The sequence below is a fragment of the Macrobrachium rosenbergii genome, chromosome 29, assembly GCF_040412425.1.
Source record: "Macrobrachium rosenbergii isolate ZJJX-2024 chromosome 29, ASM4041242v1, whole genome shotgun sequence".
Taxonomy (NCBI): domain Eukaryota; kingdom Metazoa; phylum Arthropoda; class Malacostraca; order Decapoda; family Palaemonidae; genus Macrobrachium; species Macrobrachium rosenbergii.
In genome coordinates this window covers 5,728,301-5,743,698 of record NC_089769.1, presented here as the reverse complement: position 1 = coordinate 5,743,698, position 15,398 = coordinate 5,728,301, and the positions used below count along the sequence as shown (strand labels likewise).

General features: G+C 40.8%; 1 protein-coding gene across 4 annotated transcripts in view; it reads right to left on the bottom strand.

The window, feature by feature from the left end:
- The window catches only part of LOC136854531 (uncharacterized), a 58,353-nt gene that overhangs the window by 25,840 nt on the left and 17,115 nt on the right, over positions 1-15,398 (bottom strand). The window contains exon 2 of one of the 4 annotated variants that reach the window (XM_067130872.1): positions 9,644-9,799. The exons of 1 other annotated variant lie outside the window; for it this stretch is intronic. Coding sequence is in view for 1 of the 3 variants with exons in the window: in XM_067130871.1 (XP_066986972.1) it covers positions 1,623-1,636 (14 nt within the window). In the remaining 2 variants the exon portion in view is untranslated. Of the gene's footprint in view, positions 1-119; positions 494-1,622; positions 1,768-9,643; positions 9,800-15,398 lie in introns of those variants that run through there. 2 more of the 4 variants (XM_067130871.1, XM_067130873.1) reach the window with 2 other exon arrangements.

The following is a 15,398-nucleotide window of genomic DNA, read 5'->3' as shown; positions in this document are numbered from 1 at the left end:
TTGTACTCCTCGCATAAAAAAAATTTTTCAAACTCATGCATACACAAGTCTTCACTTACAATACAGGAGATTTATTCAATATACAAACGTAGGAACATCACCAAATCACTGATTCTAACCCATTTAGCTCACAATCTCGCTGGGCCGGTTTGTTGCATTATGGACGAGAATCTCTCACTGACATTTGGAAGCAGTCGAGTACCATGTTCCCCGAGATCTTCGTTCTCCAAATCGAGTGGGTGTGGTTCCTGAGTGTGGCTTCTCAAGGTGTCTGACCTTTTTCTTCACGGTGTGTGGTTCCTTAATGGTCTGATCTTTCTGTTACCCAAACCTCTGACCGTCTCACTCGATCTTGGCTGTTAAAACATCACAGTTGACAGTCATGTATACCTAACTGTCTGCTTAGGTCAACAGACACACAACATGGATTTTTCAGGAGACTTGCTCGCTGGCACCATCCCCCCTCCCCCCTCCCCTCACCCAAACCTGCTCCACCCTTCATCCCCCTCCCCACCCCTTCCTCCCCTCCCAACACAGAGATCTATACTCCGGAGAAGAGAGGGTGGTAATCACCCCCAGCATCAAAATGAAGACATCAATCATTCCTCCTGACAACACATATTCTGTGTTCCCCATAAATGACACAATGGTGGGCGTAACGGCAGAGGCAAAAATAGAAGCATCCGAATACTCCCAAAAGATACTTGCTACCTGGCAGACGGTTAATAAAGGGGAGGGAACATTTTAGCACCTCTCTCTCTCTCTCTCTTCTCTCTCTCTCTCTCTCTCTCTCTCTCTCTCTCTCTCTCCAGCATTTATCATCTACTTCCCCATATTTCTTAAATTGAGCCTACTGAGGACAATATGTACAATATAAGGCTCAGGTACACAAAAAGTATTAATCCAGTAACTACAATTAACGAGCATAATTCAGAGAGAGAGAGAGAGAGAGAGAGAGAGAGAGAGAGAGAGAGAGAGAGAGAGAGAGAGAGAGAGAGAGAGAGTTTCACCACAAGTTTTCATCAGCAATTACAAAATAAAAATATCACGACATGTCATTTGAAACTAACGTTATTTACAAGCTATAAAATCCATCGAAATAATATATATATATATATATATATATATATATATATATATATATATATATATATATATATATATATATAATTTCACTGATTACCAACATCCACCGTGTAACGAGGACGCTGTAAAGAAGCCGGAACCTCCACGCCCAGCGAAAGAAACGGGTTTCATTTATGAAACTCCCCGTTTCGCGGATCGCACCGGTTCCAAGCGGGCAAAACGACGAACGTAAAAAAAAAAAAAAAAAAAGTAAAAAGACATTATAACCTGGTCACAGTTGCCACACCTCACCAGCTACAACAACAATTCGGCGGATTTTTCAAAGGCCCCGCGATCTACATAACCGACAAACGCATGAACAATTAACAGAGACATAATTTTGAAGGTTGAATCGGTCCGTCGCTGAACTTTCTTCTTATCCAGCGCACCGTAATACACCGCTATGTGGCAACACCACGTCTCCTCACGAACAGACACACAAACACACATATACCAAATTGTTTCGTCCACGTGTTTCGGGGGAGCACGACACTAACCTGACGTTAGCCATTGTCACAGAGAGGATTTGCCGACTGAGACCTGAGCGCTGAGGCAGCTTCGTATTTATATCTTTCCCACACTGGGGCGAGTCCACTTTCGCCACTTGGGGGAGGACGCTTCTCAGGCAGTCGGGGAGAGTTTTACACCCGTCAGATTTCACAACAGAAGTAGTTATTTTCGTACATCAGATAGTAACTGATTCTTACTCGTAAAAAAAAGCGTATTGAAGCGTAACTCTGGCTATCCAATACAAAAATAATACGAAGTTACATTACAAAATCAGAATCATATAAACAGCTGTCAAGTTCCGAAACCTTCGTATAGGTCTAAATTCCCGTTCCCAATGACCTTTCCATCATCATCACACTTGACAAGGTTCCTTGATCTTTGGGAACTTATATATACGATCGCATTCAGAATCGAACAGATCGCTGGGGGGGGGGGAATGTTTGGGGAGGTATATCATGCGCATACGCGAGCTCACTCACACAAACTAACATTTTAGTGGTTAGTACATTTTTATATTAGTCAGGAATTGCACAGATCAATGACACAACAATGATGCACAATCTAAACCTATTTTGAAGATGTTAATGAGAGAGAGAGAGAGAGAGAGAGAGAGAGAGAGAGACTAAACCCAACTGACATTTCCACATCTGCGCACGGCTATCATTAATATTAGCACGAGAGAGAGAGAGAGAGAGAGAGAGAGAGAGAGAGAGAGAGAGAGAGACTGAAACATTTGGTAATGCTCATAAAGTCTTACGTAGACGACTGTAAATGACAGAGGCGCCGACAGTAAGACCACGATCACAAAACATGGCCATCATATAATAACAAAATTAAACGAAAACAAAAAATTTGAAAACGATTTCGCCTCTGAAATCAAGAAACTCTCAAAGACCTCAAAGATGAAATCAGAGGTGCGACAATCAATGCTGAGAATGAATTAGATAGAGCGACTGTTGTTTCACAGAATCAAAGGCCACTCTGTACCTTCTTCCTGCGCTCATAAATAATTTAGCGAGTGTCGGAAGAAAAAGGTTATGCCAGACGGCATCAAGAAAACGACTCGCGTTGGTTTCAAATGTGTGGTTGCTTCACTGTTTGGAGGGAGGGAGGGAGTAGATAAGCATTTGGTGTTGAAATAACTACTGACTCTTGCTGTTTTGGAAATGAATGGAATATGTAAAATCTAGGCCCCAAAGGCCAAGCACTGGGACCCATAAGGTCATTCAGCGCTGAAATGGAAACTGACAGAATTGTAACAGGAAGAAAACCTCGCAGTTGTACTACGAGGCAATTGTTAGGAGAAGGTGGGGAGTAAGATAGAAGAAAGAGAATATCAACGGAGGTACAGTGAAAGGAATGAAAGGGGTTGCAGCAATGAGCCTACGGGACGCCTGAAAGAACCTCTCACTTTTAAAAGGAGCGTTCCTTCTTTAGTCTCTCGTCTTGTGAAATCTTTGTGGGTTCCTGCGGGATTGTGAGGCTAATAATGCAGTATCTTTTTACTTATGATTCTCAGGGGGATCTGAGGAGTCCTTGGGGAACGAGGGCAACGTTGCAAACTCGTTGCAATGAGGCTGAAAGCTGTGAAGTCACTGTGATTAAGAAGATCTCTGTGGAGTAATTGGCCTTAACGAGACCCTTGTTCAAATTGCAACTGCAAAGTCTTGTGAGGATTGTGAAGCGAGTTCCGAATTCGGAAGTCACTGGGGTTAACTTGAAGGTTGAAAAGTCACTGGGGTTGGCTACAAAGTCACAGAGTCACTAGGGTGAAGCTAGCTGAGAATGTTACGAGTCATGCGGGTGGGCTCTGAGAACGAAGCAAGTCTTCTGGAGTTGCCGTAAGGGTTGTGGAATCCTTGGGGTTGGCAACATTGAAATATTATAAAAATTTATAATACTTAAATTCTGAGTATGTGTTGTTGAGGTCACATTCTATGGAACAAACCCACCATGTATCATTCTGTATGTTTTTTTATTTACTGAAAAGAGAATCTTATAAAATAAAGAGAATCTTATAAAATTTTTGCAATATCTTTAAAAGTAGTTTTAAGATTAATAGCTCTCGTTGCTCGGTTAAAATTATCCACACTTAACAATGTAAATTCTTGAAAATTAAACAGCAAAAACTTATGCCGAACAAAATACACCGAAATACATCAAGATACTCCATGAAATATGAAGTAAATAAACTTGAAAAATGTATGATTTATATTAAATAAACAAACGCCTCACAAATCGGGCAAACACCCAACACGAACTAACGACGAGTGCTCCTCAGAAACCGGTCTATTGAAACTTCGTCTTCTTGTCTATGTTTCTGGGACAAAATCAGCATTTTAATAACTTGTTGTCGGCTTGGCTCTGTATCCCTCCTCCTACAGACTGCGTCATCTGGCAGAGAAACAGTCACTCATATCAAGACTTTGGAAATATATACAAATATTATCGGGAGCACGAAACGCAGGGGGAGGTGCAAAATGACCTCAATGACGCTTCCTGCTTTATCTCCTAGGCTGTACAATTTTATTTCTTTATATCTCATGTGCCTTTACACTGGCCAAGGACAAACAAAGTCAGGGAAGGACAAAGTTAAGGAAAGACATACAATGTCAGGAAAGGACAAAGCAAGTCAGGGAAGGACAAACAAAGTCAGGGAAGGACAAAGTTACGGAAAGACAAACAATGTCAGGAAAGGACAAACAAGTCAGGGAAGGACAAACAAAGTCAGGGAAGGACAAAGTTAAGGAATGACAAACAAAGTCAGGGAAGGACAAATAAAGTCAGGGAAGGACAAAGTAAGTCAGAGAAGGACAAACAAAGTCAGGGAAGGACAAACAAAGTCAGAGAAGGACTTTAACAAAGTCAGGGAAGGACTAACAAAGTCAGGGAAGCACAAAGTAAGTCAGGAAGGACAAACAAAGTCGGAGAAGGACAAATGAAGTCAGAGAAGGACTTTAACAAAGTCAAAGAAGGACAATGTAAGTCAGGGAAGGCCATTGTCCTTAAAATTGGTAACTTTTTAAAAACTCTGAGGGGTCACTCAGACTCCACATGGCAGACGAAGGCCTTAAACCATGTGGGGTTCCCATTAAGGGGAGAGGGGAGAGGGGAGAGGGGAGAGGTGAGGGGGTAGGGGGAGGAAGCAACACCTCGGACAGGACAAACCATAAATGAATGAAAGGGGAAGGCCCAAGTATGCCAGATGAGCGAGAATTGTCCATTTCCACTTGCGTTACAAGGGAGGAGAGAGAGAGAGAGAGAGAGAGAGAGAGAGAGAGAGAGAGAGAGAGAGAGGCTCTTTGCAGCTGTGATCACAAGTGGCGTCAAGTCAGCTTTGCATGGTAAAATGATACGAGCGAGCTTCCAATTTCACTCGGACTGAGGAGAGCTTCCACAACACCACCACCCCCCTGATACTACTACTACTAGGATACTATCATTATTATACTACGATAGTAGCTGCCACGATGAATTACTGATAAACAACAGCATGAACTTCCGTACTAAGTGGCGGAATGGAAATGGAATGGAATATAGAATTTGGGCCAAGGGCCAATCGCCAGGACCCATGAGATCATTCAGCGCTAAAAGGAAAAGTGAGATTAAAAGGTTTGAAAGGCGTAACAGGAGGAACACTTCGCAGTTGCACTATGAATCAACTGTTAGGAGAGGGTGGAAAGCAAGACGGAAAGAAGAGAATATGAAAGGAGGTGCAGTAAAAGGAATGTAAGGGGTTGCAGCTAGGGGCCGAGGGGACGCTGCAAAGAACAGTAAGTAATGCCTACAGTGCACCACGTGAAGTGCACAGATGGCACTGCCCCCTACGGAATTTCATCTATTAAAGAAACATACATGTCTCTTGACAGAGAGAAGGTTATAAGAATAAATGAAATGAGAGAGAGAGAGAGAGAGAGAGAGAGAGAGAGAGAGAGAGAGAGAGAGAGAGAGAGAGAGTCTAAATTTCTTATAGACACTTAACAGATTTTTCAGAAAATTATATGGCATCAATGAGTACATGTTCACACACAAAGTTACACCAGCGAGAACAATGACTCGAGTTTATGTCGATACATAAAACTGCAGGTTAAAAATCTCTATAAAAGTGTTAAAATAACCTTGGGCGAAACCAACACGAAATCTAAAAAAAAAAAAAAAGAAAAGAAAAGAACTTTCACTTTGGGAAAAACAACAACAATCATGTCTTCTCGAAAAGAAGTCACAGAGACGCAACGATGAACACGGCCAGATAAAAAAAAAATAAATAAAAGAAATAAAAAGTGTTCCTGCCTTTTCGACATGCGAGCGCCCAAAACACGGGTAATGCTCCGGAATGTAAAATACATAATTGGCTTCCAAAAAGAGCAGTTCTTTGCAACTTCACGTCATTCCCTTGGTGAAATTAATCCTCAAATGATGCAAGTTTATACTTAGAATAATAGGCACTCTCTATATATATATATCCCTCTCTCTCTATCTATATATATATCTCTCTCTCTCTCTCTCTCTCTCTATATATATATATATATATATATATATATATATATATATATATATATATATATATATATATACCTTTTAAATTTATTTATTTACTCAGTTTCCCTTTCAATGACCTCATACGTCTCAGGGGTTGGTCTTTGGCCCAGATTTTATATTTCATGCCGTTATGCAAGTGTTGATAATCGTAACGGCATGAAATATAAAATATAAGCCGAATGCCAACCCCTGAGGCCCCTGAGGTCATTGAAAGGGAAACTGAAGTAAAAAGATTTAAAAGGTTTAACAGGAGGAAAGCCTCGCAGTTGCACTGAAACAATTGTTAGGAGAGGGTGGAAAGTAAGATGGAAGAAAGAGAATATGAACGGAGGTACAGTAAAAGGAATGAAAGGGTTGCAGATAGGGGCCGAAGGCACGCTGCAAAGAGCCTCTATTAATGCCTACAGTGCGCCGCGTCAGGTGCACTGACGGCGCTACCCCCCCTACGGGGATCCCTTAAATTAAGAAAAGTAATTTAAGTTATTCTCAGAGACCTTTATCTCATGAGTAAATGTCTTTATCCTTTATTTGGACCCCGGCCCCGTCCGCCCCCGCACCCGGGCTGACACACATCTTAAATTATTCGACCAAAATTTATTAGACTTCTATTAAATAAGAAGAAACAGAATAAAAGTATTTTAAATTCACAATGTTATAAATTGTCGCAGTTCCTCTGCCAGTCGCCTTTCAACGTGTTATAGAAACCAGGTTCCTACGTTTGTCTTCAGTAGACTCTAGATATATATATATGTCTACTTAAATATTTTAAGTAAAAAATGCGCCAAAGTGTCTTCGGAGCAATCGAGTTTTCTGTACATCGTATAATCAAGGCCACCGAAAATAGATCTATTTTTCGGGTGGTCTCGGTATAATGCTGTGTGAGCCGCGGCCCATGAAACTTTAACCACGGCCCGGTGGTGGCATGGCCTGTACCGTTGTCAGACGCACCATTATGGCAAACTTTAACCTTAAATAAAATAAAAATTACTGAGGCTAGAGGGCTGCAATTTAATATGTTTGATAATTGGAGTGTGGAAGATCGATATACAAATTTGCAGCCCTCTAGCCTCTGTAGATTTTAAGATCTGAGGGCTGACAGAACAAAGTGCGGACGGACAGACAACGCCGGCACAATAGTTTTCTTTTCAGAAAACTAAAAGTAAAAAAAGATCAGATATATAAATAAGGCTGTTTAAATATACAAAAAGACCATAAATAAATATATATAAAAAGATATTTAAGTCTAAAAAGACTGGATATAATATACATAACAGACACAGCGCTAAGACTATGTAAGTATAAAAAATACTCTAGATAAGTAAATATGGCTATTTAAATAAAAAATACTCCATGTGTATACATAAGGCAATTCAAATATACAAAGTAAACAAGTAAATTAATATTTCTCACTTTCAAATAGACACTTCCTTCCCAGCTACCTTATTTCTACGGACATAAAAACTAAATAACATTACATCTATCGGATTATAGACTGGATTACAGAATTTAGGCCAACGGCTAAGCGCTGGGACCTGTGAGGTCATTCAGCGCTGAAAGGGAAATGGATAGAGAAGGTTTGAAAGGCGTAACAGGAGGGAAACCTCGCAGCTGCAATGTGGAAAAATTGTTAAAGAGGGTGGAAAGTCAGGTGGAAGAAAGAATATGAAGGGAGGTACAGTAAAAGGAATGAAAGAGGTTGCAGCTAGGTGCCGAAGGGACGCCGCAACGAACCTTCAAGTAATGCCTACGGTGCACCGCGTGAGGTGTACTGACGGCGTTACACCCACCCGCTCTACGGGGTATTACGTCTACCATTATTAGTCATTAAAAATCCTGAATGCAAATCGATGGTAAGTTTACAATCTACTCTAGCTTACACTCACAACTAAACATTTGTTAGTTACTGTCTACTGACGAGAAAACGTTCGTGACAAACTGTATATATAATTTATAATTTTACTCTCATACGAGATAAGAAAAAATATACATAAAATTCCCAAGCCATTAACTGCCTATAATAAGCCACTGACTGCCTATAATTTATAACTTTCTTTTCAAAGGGGATAAATATGCATAGATTACTATGTCAATTTAAAATCTCGGTAAATAAACTTGTGGATGAAAAACTTCAGTTTATCGATCAAATGACGTGACTCTCAGTAATGGCAACAATTTGAGACAGTTGACGTGAATTTATCAGGTCGGAATGAGGGTGGCTTCTCAGTCGGTATGTAAACACGGAACTTTATGGGGCACAAACACGCACAAACGCAATGCAGGGGGGGGGAAAGTGGATAACAGAGAGGTTGCGGAAAGGTACGCGAGATAGGAGATGGAACGAGAGATTAAGAGATGGAACAGGAAGGGTGTGACGCAGAAAGACACATAAGAAGTAATTATGAAAAACTGGTTCTTCACAGACGAGAGAGAGAGAGAGAGAGAGAGAGAGAGAGAGAGAGAGAGAACTGTGCAAGATCAAGATACGTGAACTAACGGTAAAACCTTTCCTGAGGGAATTTTTTGGACAATGCAAAGTTTCGTCAGGGGAAAGAGAGAGAGAAAGAGAGAGAGAGAGAGAGAGAGAGAGAGAGAGAGAGAGAGAGAGAGAGAGAGAGAGAGAGAGAGAGAGAGAGTGTGTGTACAAATGGATTCTTCATACCAAATTAAAGTAACAGGATAACGAAAACTGATCATGAGAGAGAGAGAGAGAGAGAGAGAGAGAGAGAGAGAGAGAGAGAGAACAAATGGATTCCTCTTACCAGATTAAAGTAAAACGACCATAAAAATGGACCCTGTGGCCCACATATGAGAACGGACCAAATGTGACGGGCATACAAATGATCTTATTTAAAAAACCTAATTTCAGAATACTTGCTTCGAAAATGACAAGCCGTATTTAATACGTTTAACTGCTATGGAAGAGACAAAACCCGACGTACAAGTGTATTATATAGCCTCTAACATTTACAGTATTCTTCTAATAAAGGGACGAACTGATAAGATAGGTATATTTTTGTCTTTATTTACCTTGAAATCGAAAACCTACAAATAATTTGTAGGTCACTTTGAGCCCCGTGTGAGAATTTTACGCTACCCGTTCTCTAAAATTACCTCAAACTAAGCCACACTACAAAACATACGTCTACGAACTTGGGGTCTTTGTTAGAACACCTACAGAGTTACAGAGGACTTCACACAATCCCAAAAAAGTCAGTCAAATCATCGAACTTCATTACAATTCAAGGAAATATCAAAGAGAATATCTATGTTACTGCAAGAGTACAAACTAAAGTGCAGTCAATATACCATATTTCAGAGCGTTGTCAAAATTTGGTTCAAACGCTGCGTCTGACGAAACTACTTGTACAGTACAGCCTTACTGCGTGAGTCATGTACAAAGCAACGTACGGAAGAAATGAACGATGTTCCTGTGCTTGTAGCTATACATTTGAAACAGCTTTGTACTCACGCTTAATTATTTGTCACACTGGCCTTCCAAATTAGCTGGACGCAGTCTCTGGACTTAAAACTATCAAGGATCTCTGCACGTGGACGCAGTCTCTGGACTGAAAATTATCAAGGATCTCTGCACGATGTCTCTGCACAAGGCTATTTCCAATATGTACTGAGAAGAAGACGAAGAAAAATTGGGCGTTATCAGCACTTTCGTATTATGAATATTACATACATGTCTCCAAAATGCAATTGTATCTCCAACAAAGAACAAATTACAGTAAAGTACAGGCCAAGTGAATTTTCACAAAACTCAGAGACTGGGCCTCAAACCGTGACCAGTATCCGCTTGAAATTTCACAAAAATTTGATACTGAGATTTGTATATTGTATTCAGAGACAGACACATAAACCAATGAAAAAAAAACATAATTGGTTGTTATAAATTACAAGCAGGCAATGTCGCCTGAATACAGATATTAACAATAACCTCGCCGTTTTTCTACTTAACTACAGAAGAAACAAACCGAACGGAAATGACATACTACAGAAATCACTTGGGTTCGTAGTGGGTGTCACTGCATCATTAATTAGTTTCACTTATTTCCCCACCATACCAGATGATTTCCCCAACAGATGATGGTGGGGAGGGGGCGGTGACACCACTGGTAGGGGTGCTATGGTACCCACTACGATTCTTTGTGACCTCTGCATCAAACACTGGTCGGTGGTTTAAAACCCCAAAGCGGAGGTTGCGGAGGTTATTGCTACAATACGAAAAAAAGAAAAAATTTTGTTATTATTTATGTAAAGTGTAATCGCCATTTTTAAAAGTCTTTATAGTTTCTGGTCTCTTCTGTTAAGCTGATACACCAAGGAAAAAGATGGCAATTAAAATACTAAAATATAATTTCTTGTTTATGCTGTCCATGAATGAGAGAGAGAGAGAGAGAGAGAGAGAGAGAGAGAGAGAGAGAGAGAGAGAGAGAGAGAGAGAGAGAGAGAGAGAATTTCACTATAGCAAATACCTCTTCACCACGAAACATAAGTTGCTTGTGTGACGAAATCAATGCATACTTTCAGCAACATTTACCAATAGGAAAAAATACGGTCGGAGAGAGAGAGAGAGAGAGAGAGAGAGAGAGAGAGAGAGAGAGAGAGAGAGAGAGAGAGAGAGAGAGAGAGAGAGTGTGATTATCAAACACCAACAAATGCATCTACGAAATTACTTCAAAACAGATGTGGGCTTTCTAAGTTGAATTTCAATAGTTCCCAACTTTCTTAATAACTGCTGATTCGTTATTTGCAAAGTTTATGCAATTTAGAATAGCTGGATAATTAAGTCCTTCGAACAGCTTGCATTCACATATAAAGCCCAACGGTGATTTTTTTATTTCATTTTATATGACAATATATATTTCTTCTTATCGAAGAACATCTAACATCAGGCGATTTCTTAAAAAAATGTACAATTAGGCTAAGCAGAAATTGCCACATTATGGTGACTGATATATTCTTATATATATATTCTTATACAGTCTTATATGTGATTATTTATTTTTCATAATAATAAGCAGTTTAACCTATGCAAGAAGCTCCTGAGGAAAGGATATTTCAGGATCACTTTCAGCATTCCCGAAGTCTCTGATGTTATGACGACAGTTCAACCAGGATAAAAGAAAGTCTTTATTCGCGTCTTCAACTAAGGACCTCTAGAATACAACTGAATGTAGGATTTAGGCCAACGGCCAAGCGCTGGGACCTACGAGGTCATTCGGCGTTGAAAATGAAACTGACAGTGAAAAGGTTTGAAAGGTGTAACAGGAGGAAAACCTCAAAGCAGATGGAAGAAAGAGAATATGAACGGAGGTACAGTAAAAGGAATGAAAGGGATTGCAGCAAGGGGCCGAAGGGACGCTGCAAAGGACCTCAAGTAATGCCTACAGTGCACCGCGTGAGGTGCACTGACGACACTACCCAGCCACGGGACTGAGCACCGATAATCGACCTAGGATATGACCCCTCACACCTGAGTGAATTTAGAACCGTGGGAGAGTCATGCTCTATCAGGCGTCACTTCTTTCCACGGGCCATTTCCCCATTATGTAATGGGCTACCCATACGACCCACGCCCCATTAATTCCCTCTGACAATGCTGGCCTTCAAATCGAAATACTTTCTACAAAGATCAACTACCTCAGGTGACTGTAAGTGAACATTTTTACCCAACTGTCATAGTGACTATAAATGAACATTTCTACTAATGTGAAATCAGGAAGGGATCTTTTTCATGTGTTAAGTGATGAATGGCCAATAGAAATAGAATAGTACAGACTACAGAATTTAGGACACAGGCCAAGCGATGGGACCTAAGAGGCCATTCAGAGCTGAAAGGGAAATTGAGAGTAGAAAGGTTTTAAGAGTGTAACAGGAGGAAAACCACGCAGTTAGGAGAGGGTGGAAAGTAAGCTGGAAGAATGAGAATACTGACGGAGGTACAGTAAAAGGAATGAGGGGTAGCAGCTTGGGGCTGAAGGCACGCTGCAAAGAACCTTAAGCAGTGCCTACAGTGCACCGCATGAGTTGCACTGACGGCACTGCTGTGAATCGAGTGTTTATTATGCTAAAGTTGTTTGGAAATCTTAACAGTCAAGATGTACATTACACAATTATCAGTAAAAGTAAGACGTTTCATATTCCTCTTGCGTCACCTAATGATTCGTGACATCTTTGCCAAAAGTGCTGCAGCCAACAAAACGGCGAAAGTCTTTTCAATAGATTGTGTCACAACCACATTCACAGAGAATTAAAAGCTGGCTAAATGGGTACAGACTAGCACTAGTTCCCCAGCAATGTGGGAGAGAGACATGGGCGTAAAAGTATCCGAGTAGGATGCAGAAGTGCTGAGAATGTGGGGGCAGACCCCACAAGTGGGTCCTGGTTTTATGTTAAGGATTAATACTCGTAGCTACTAAATGAGTAAAAGTATAGGATATAGAAATATAGAAAGGCTAGGCTTATAAAACTCGTAGCTCCTATAACCTGAATGAGTCTTAATTATCTTTAAGTCGTTGGTCCTGTCAATACGACGCAACGCAAGCAAGCAAGCAAGATACATTCACTTTCTTGACGCATTTTTTCTTCTTCTTAATCAAGACCTCCATGGCTGAAATTGACGCAATGAGACGGCTGTAATTACTTTCTCCACGCAACAGTCTCATTTGATCCAGACCTCAGTGACTACTAATGATAAAATGACTGCATCCCAGTACCACCGCACTGCTATTAAAGTGGACCCCGAGATCTGCAGATCAACTTCTGGCAAGATAATATGCCCACTCGTAAATCAAGCCTCTGATGGTTACGGAACGTCAAGTGGATGGGTATGGTGGTGGAGATTGTAGGGGTAGCGTTGGGGAAGGGGTGGGGAGAGAGAGAGAGAGAGAGAGAGAGAGAGAGAGAGAGAGAGAGAGAGAGAGAGAGAGAGAGAGAGAGAGAGAGAGTATTCGTACATCTGTGACGCAACACAGGGAGGAAAGCTGGAGAGGGGAGTTGAATGTTCGCAGCTGCCTGCAAGAGATATCGAGTGTAAGATCTTGCAGATTGCAGAGGTCAAAGCCCCGTGCAAGATTTCAACTCCATGTCTTTCAGGAGGTTTCACCAGAAAAGGTTTTGCGAAGCTGTAAATAACGTTTAAGCAAAGAGAATGTACCAAGTCTGTCGTAGGTCTCTTCTCCTCCGCAAAACGCTTCGCAGAAGAATTATAAACAAACAGATTTCTTGTCAAGCTAAGTGGCACTAATAATTTACAGGGCACTCCAGCAACCACAAGTTTAGTGACCCGGGTACGGCCGAGGCAAAGCTTATGTTGCTTGAAAGGTCAAAGTACAATGTCACAATAGCTTGCGATTCCTTCCCAATCTCTCCTGACTTTTCACCTATGTTATCAAACAGGTGAAATGGAACCAAATGGGACTCTGCTGCTTAGTGAAAGTTTTAGAAATAATACGTCAATACGGCAAATGAGCAAAATTGCAAAGCATGGCAGTAAAGAGAGAAGAAAAAGCATTCACAGAACTCGTACTGAACAACAAAGTTCCTTTATATATAAGATAAAATTTAAAAGTTGAATTATTGTAGGTTACAGAAAGACCTATTTTAAGATCAACTTGAAATGACAGATAGAAAATCAAACTAGCATTCGTGATGGGATGATAAACACATCAAAGCAAAGCTAAGCATCAACACTGGAAGCCAATAATGGGAGTAAAATAATGACATAATTTGTCATTCATTATCAAGTTTCCCAAAAGGAGAGGATATTGCGTCTTGGTGAAAACGGTTACTGAGATCACAGCTCTGTATTCTGAAAATGAGGAGGCTGTCGTACCAGAGGTTAAAAAAAACATAAAACTATTTTTGTTTTATGAACCACTAACAATGGACGTGTGCACGGCTATTAAAACCCCATCACTAAACGACCTGCAAATGCACCAGTCATGCAACCTCACGACTCAGACCGTGGCTATGAAAGGTTAGTGTGAAAAAAAAAATAAAAAACGCGCCGAAGCAATCGAGTCTTCTGTACAGCGCATAATGCTGTATGGAACTTTCAGCCGCGGCCCATGAAACTCAGCCACGGTCCGATGGTGGCCTATGTTGTTGGTACCTATAGTGGTGCCAGAAATACGATTATCACTAAATTTAACCTTAGATAAAATAAAAACTACTGAGGCTAGAGGGCTGCAAATTGGTATTTTTGGTGACTGGAGGGTGGTTGATCAACATACCAATTTGCAGCCCTCTAGCCTCAGTAGTTTTCAAGATCTGAGGGCGGACAGACAAAGCGTCACAATAAAAGAAAACTCAAACCATTCTACTTGCTCTATGCCTGAGAGATGACCTTTGAAACAAGCAATAACCAGTAGGAAAAGCTCAAGCAGGGCGTGAAGGTTGGGAGGGGGAAGGTGTGTTCCAAGGGGGTTAGATATTTAACCTCCCTGGTGTGGGGGGGGAGGTACTGATCCCTGAAAGTTCACGTGTGACGACGGGGGTCAAGGAGGAAGGGGCGTGGCTTCCGTGCCAGCACCGTGTTCTGTAACTTGAGGTTTTTCACGTTTCGAAATCAGTGGAAAACTTCATACATTTGAAAGTGGCACATCTGGATGTTATGAACTAAATATTACGAGCCAAGGAAAAATATATTTAATATAATATTCACAAACTCCATTTGCCATGTTTTATTATTCACATATCAAAGTGCAGGTGGACTGAATATGTTATTCTTAGTCTCTCTCTCTCTCTCTCTCTCTCTCTCTCTCTCTCTCTCTCTCTCTCTCTCTCTCTCTCTCTCTCTCTGTAGACTATTTTTGGGTGCAAACGTGACTGTCAAATTGTCAAACTGCTACCCTTGACAGGCAATTTGACAGACCAACATTTGGCAATAGAGAAGTAGATGATAATTATAATCAGAGAACACAAAGGCAGGGGGGGGGAACTATTATACAAAGCCTTGTAGTGGTAGAGAAAAAAAAAACACAACCAAACACAAGAGTTTAATCACTTAAATCCTCCTTCAACTCGTTACCGCTAAAATAAAATCCGACAGTCCTATTCTTTGAACAATGAAAGGCCAGGCCGACCAAGACACATCAATTAGAAACGCTTTCTACCCCAACGAAAGTTCTATTCTTAACGATCAAGGTCAGGCGATGGGGTAACGTTCAATGTGAAGTGAAATCGGCACCTAACACTCTCTACTAAGCTCAAAG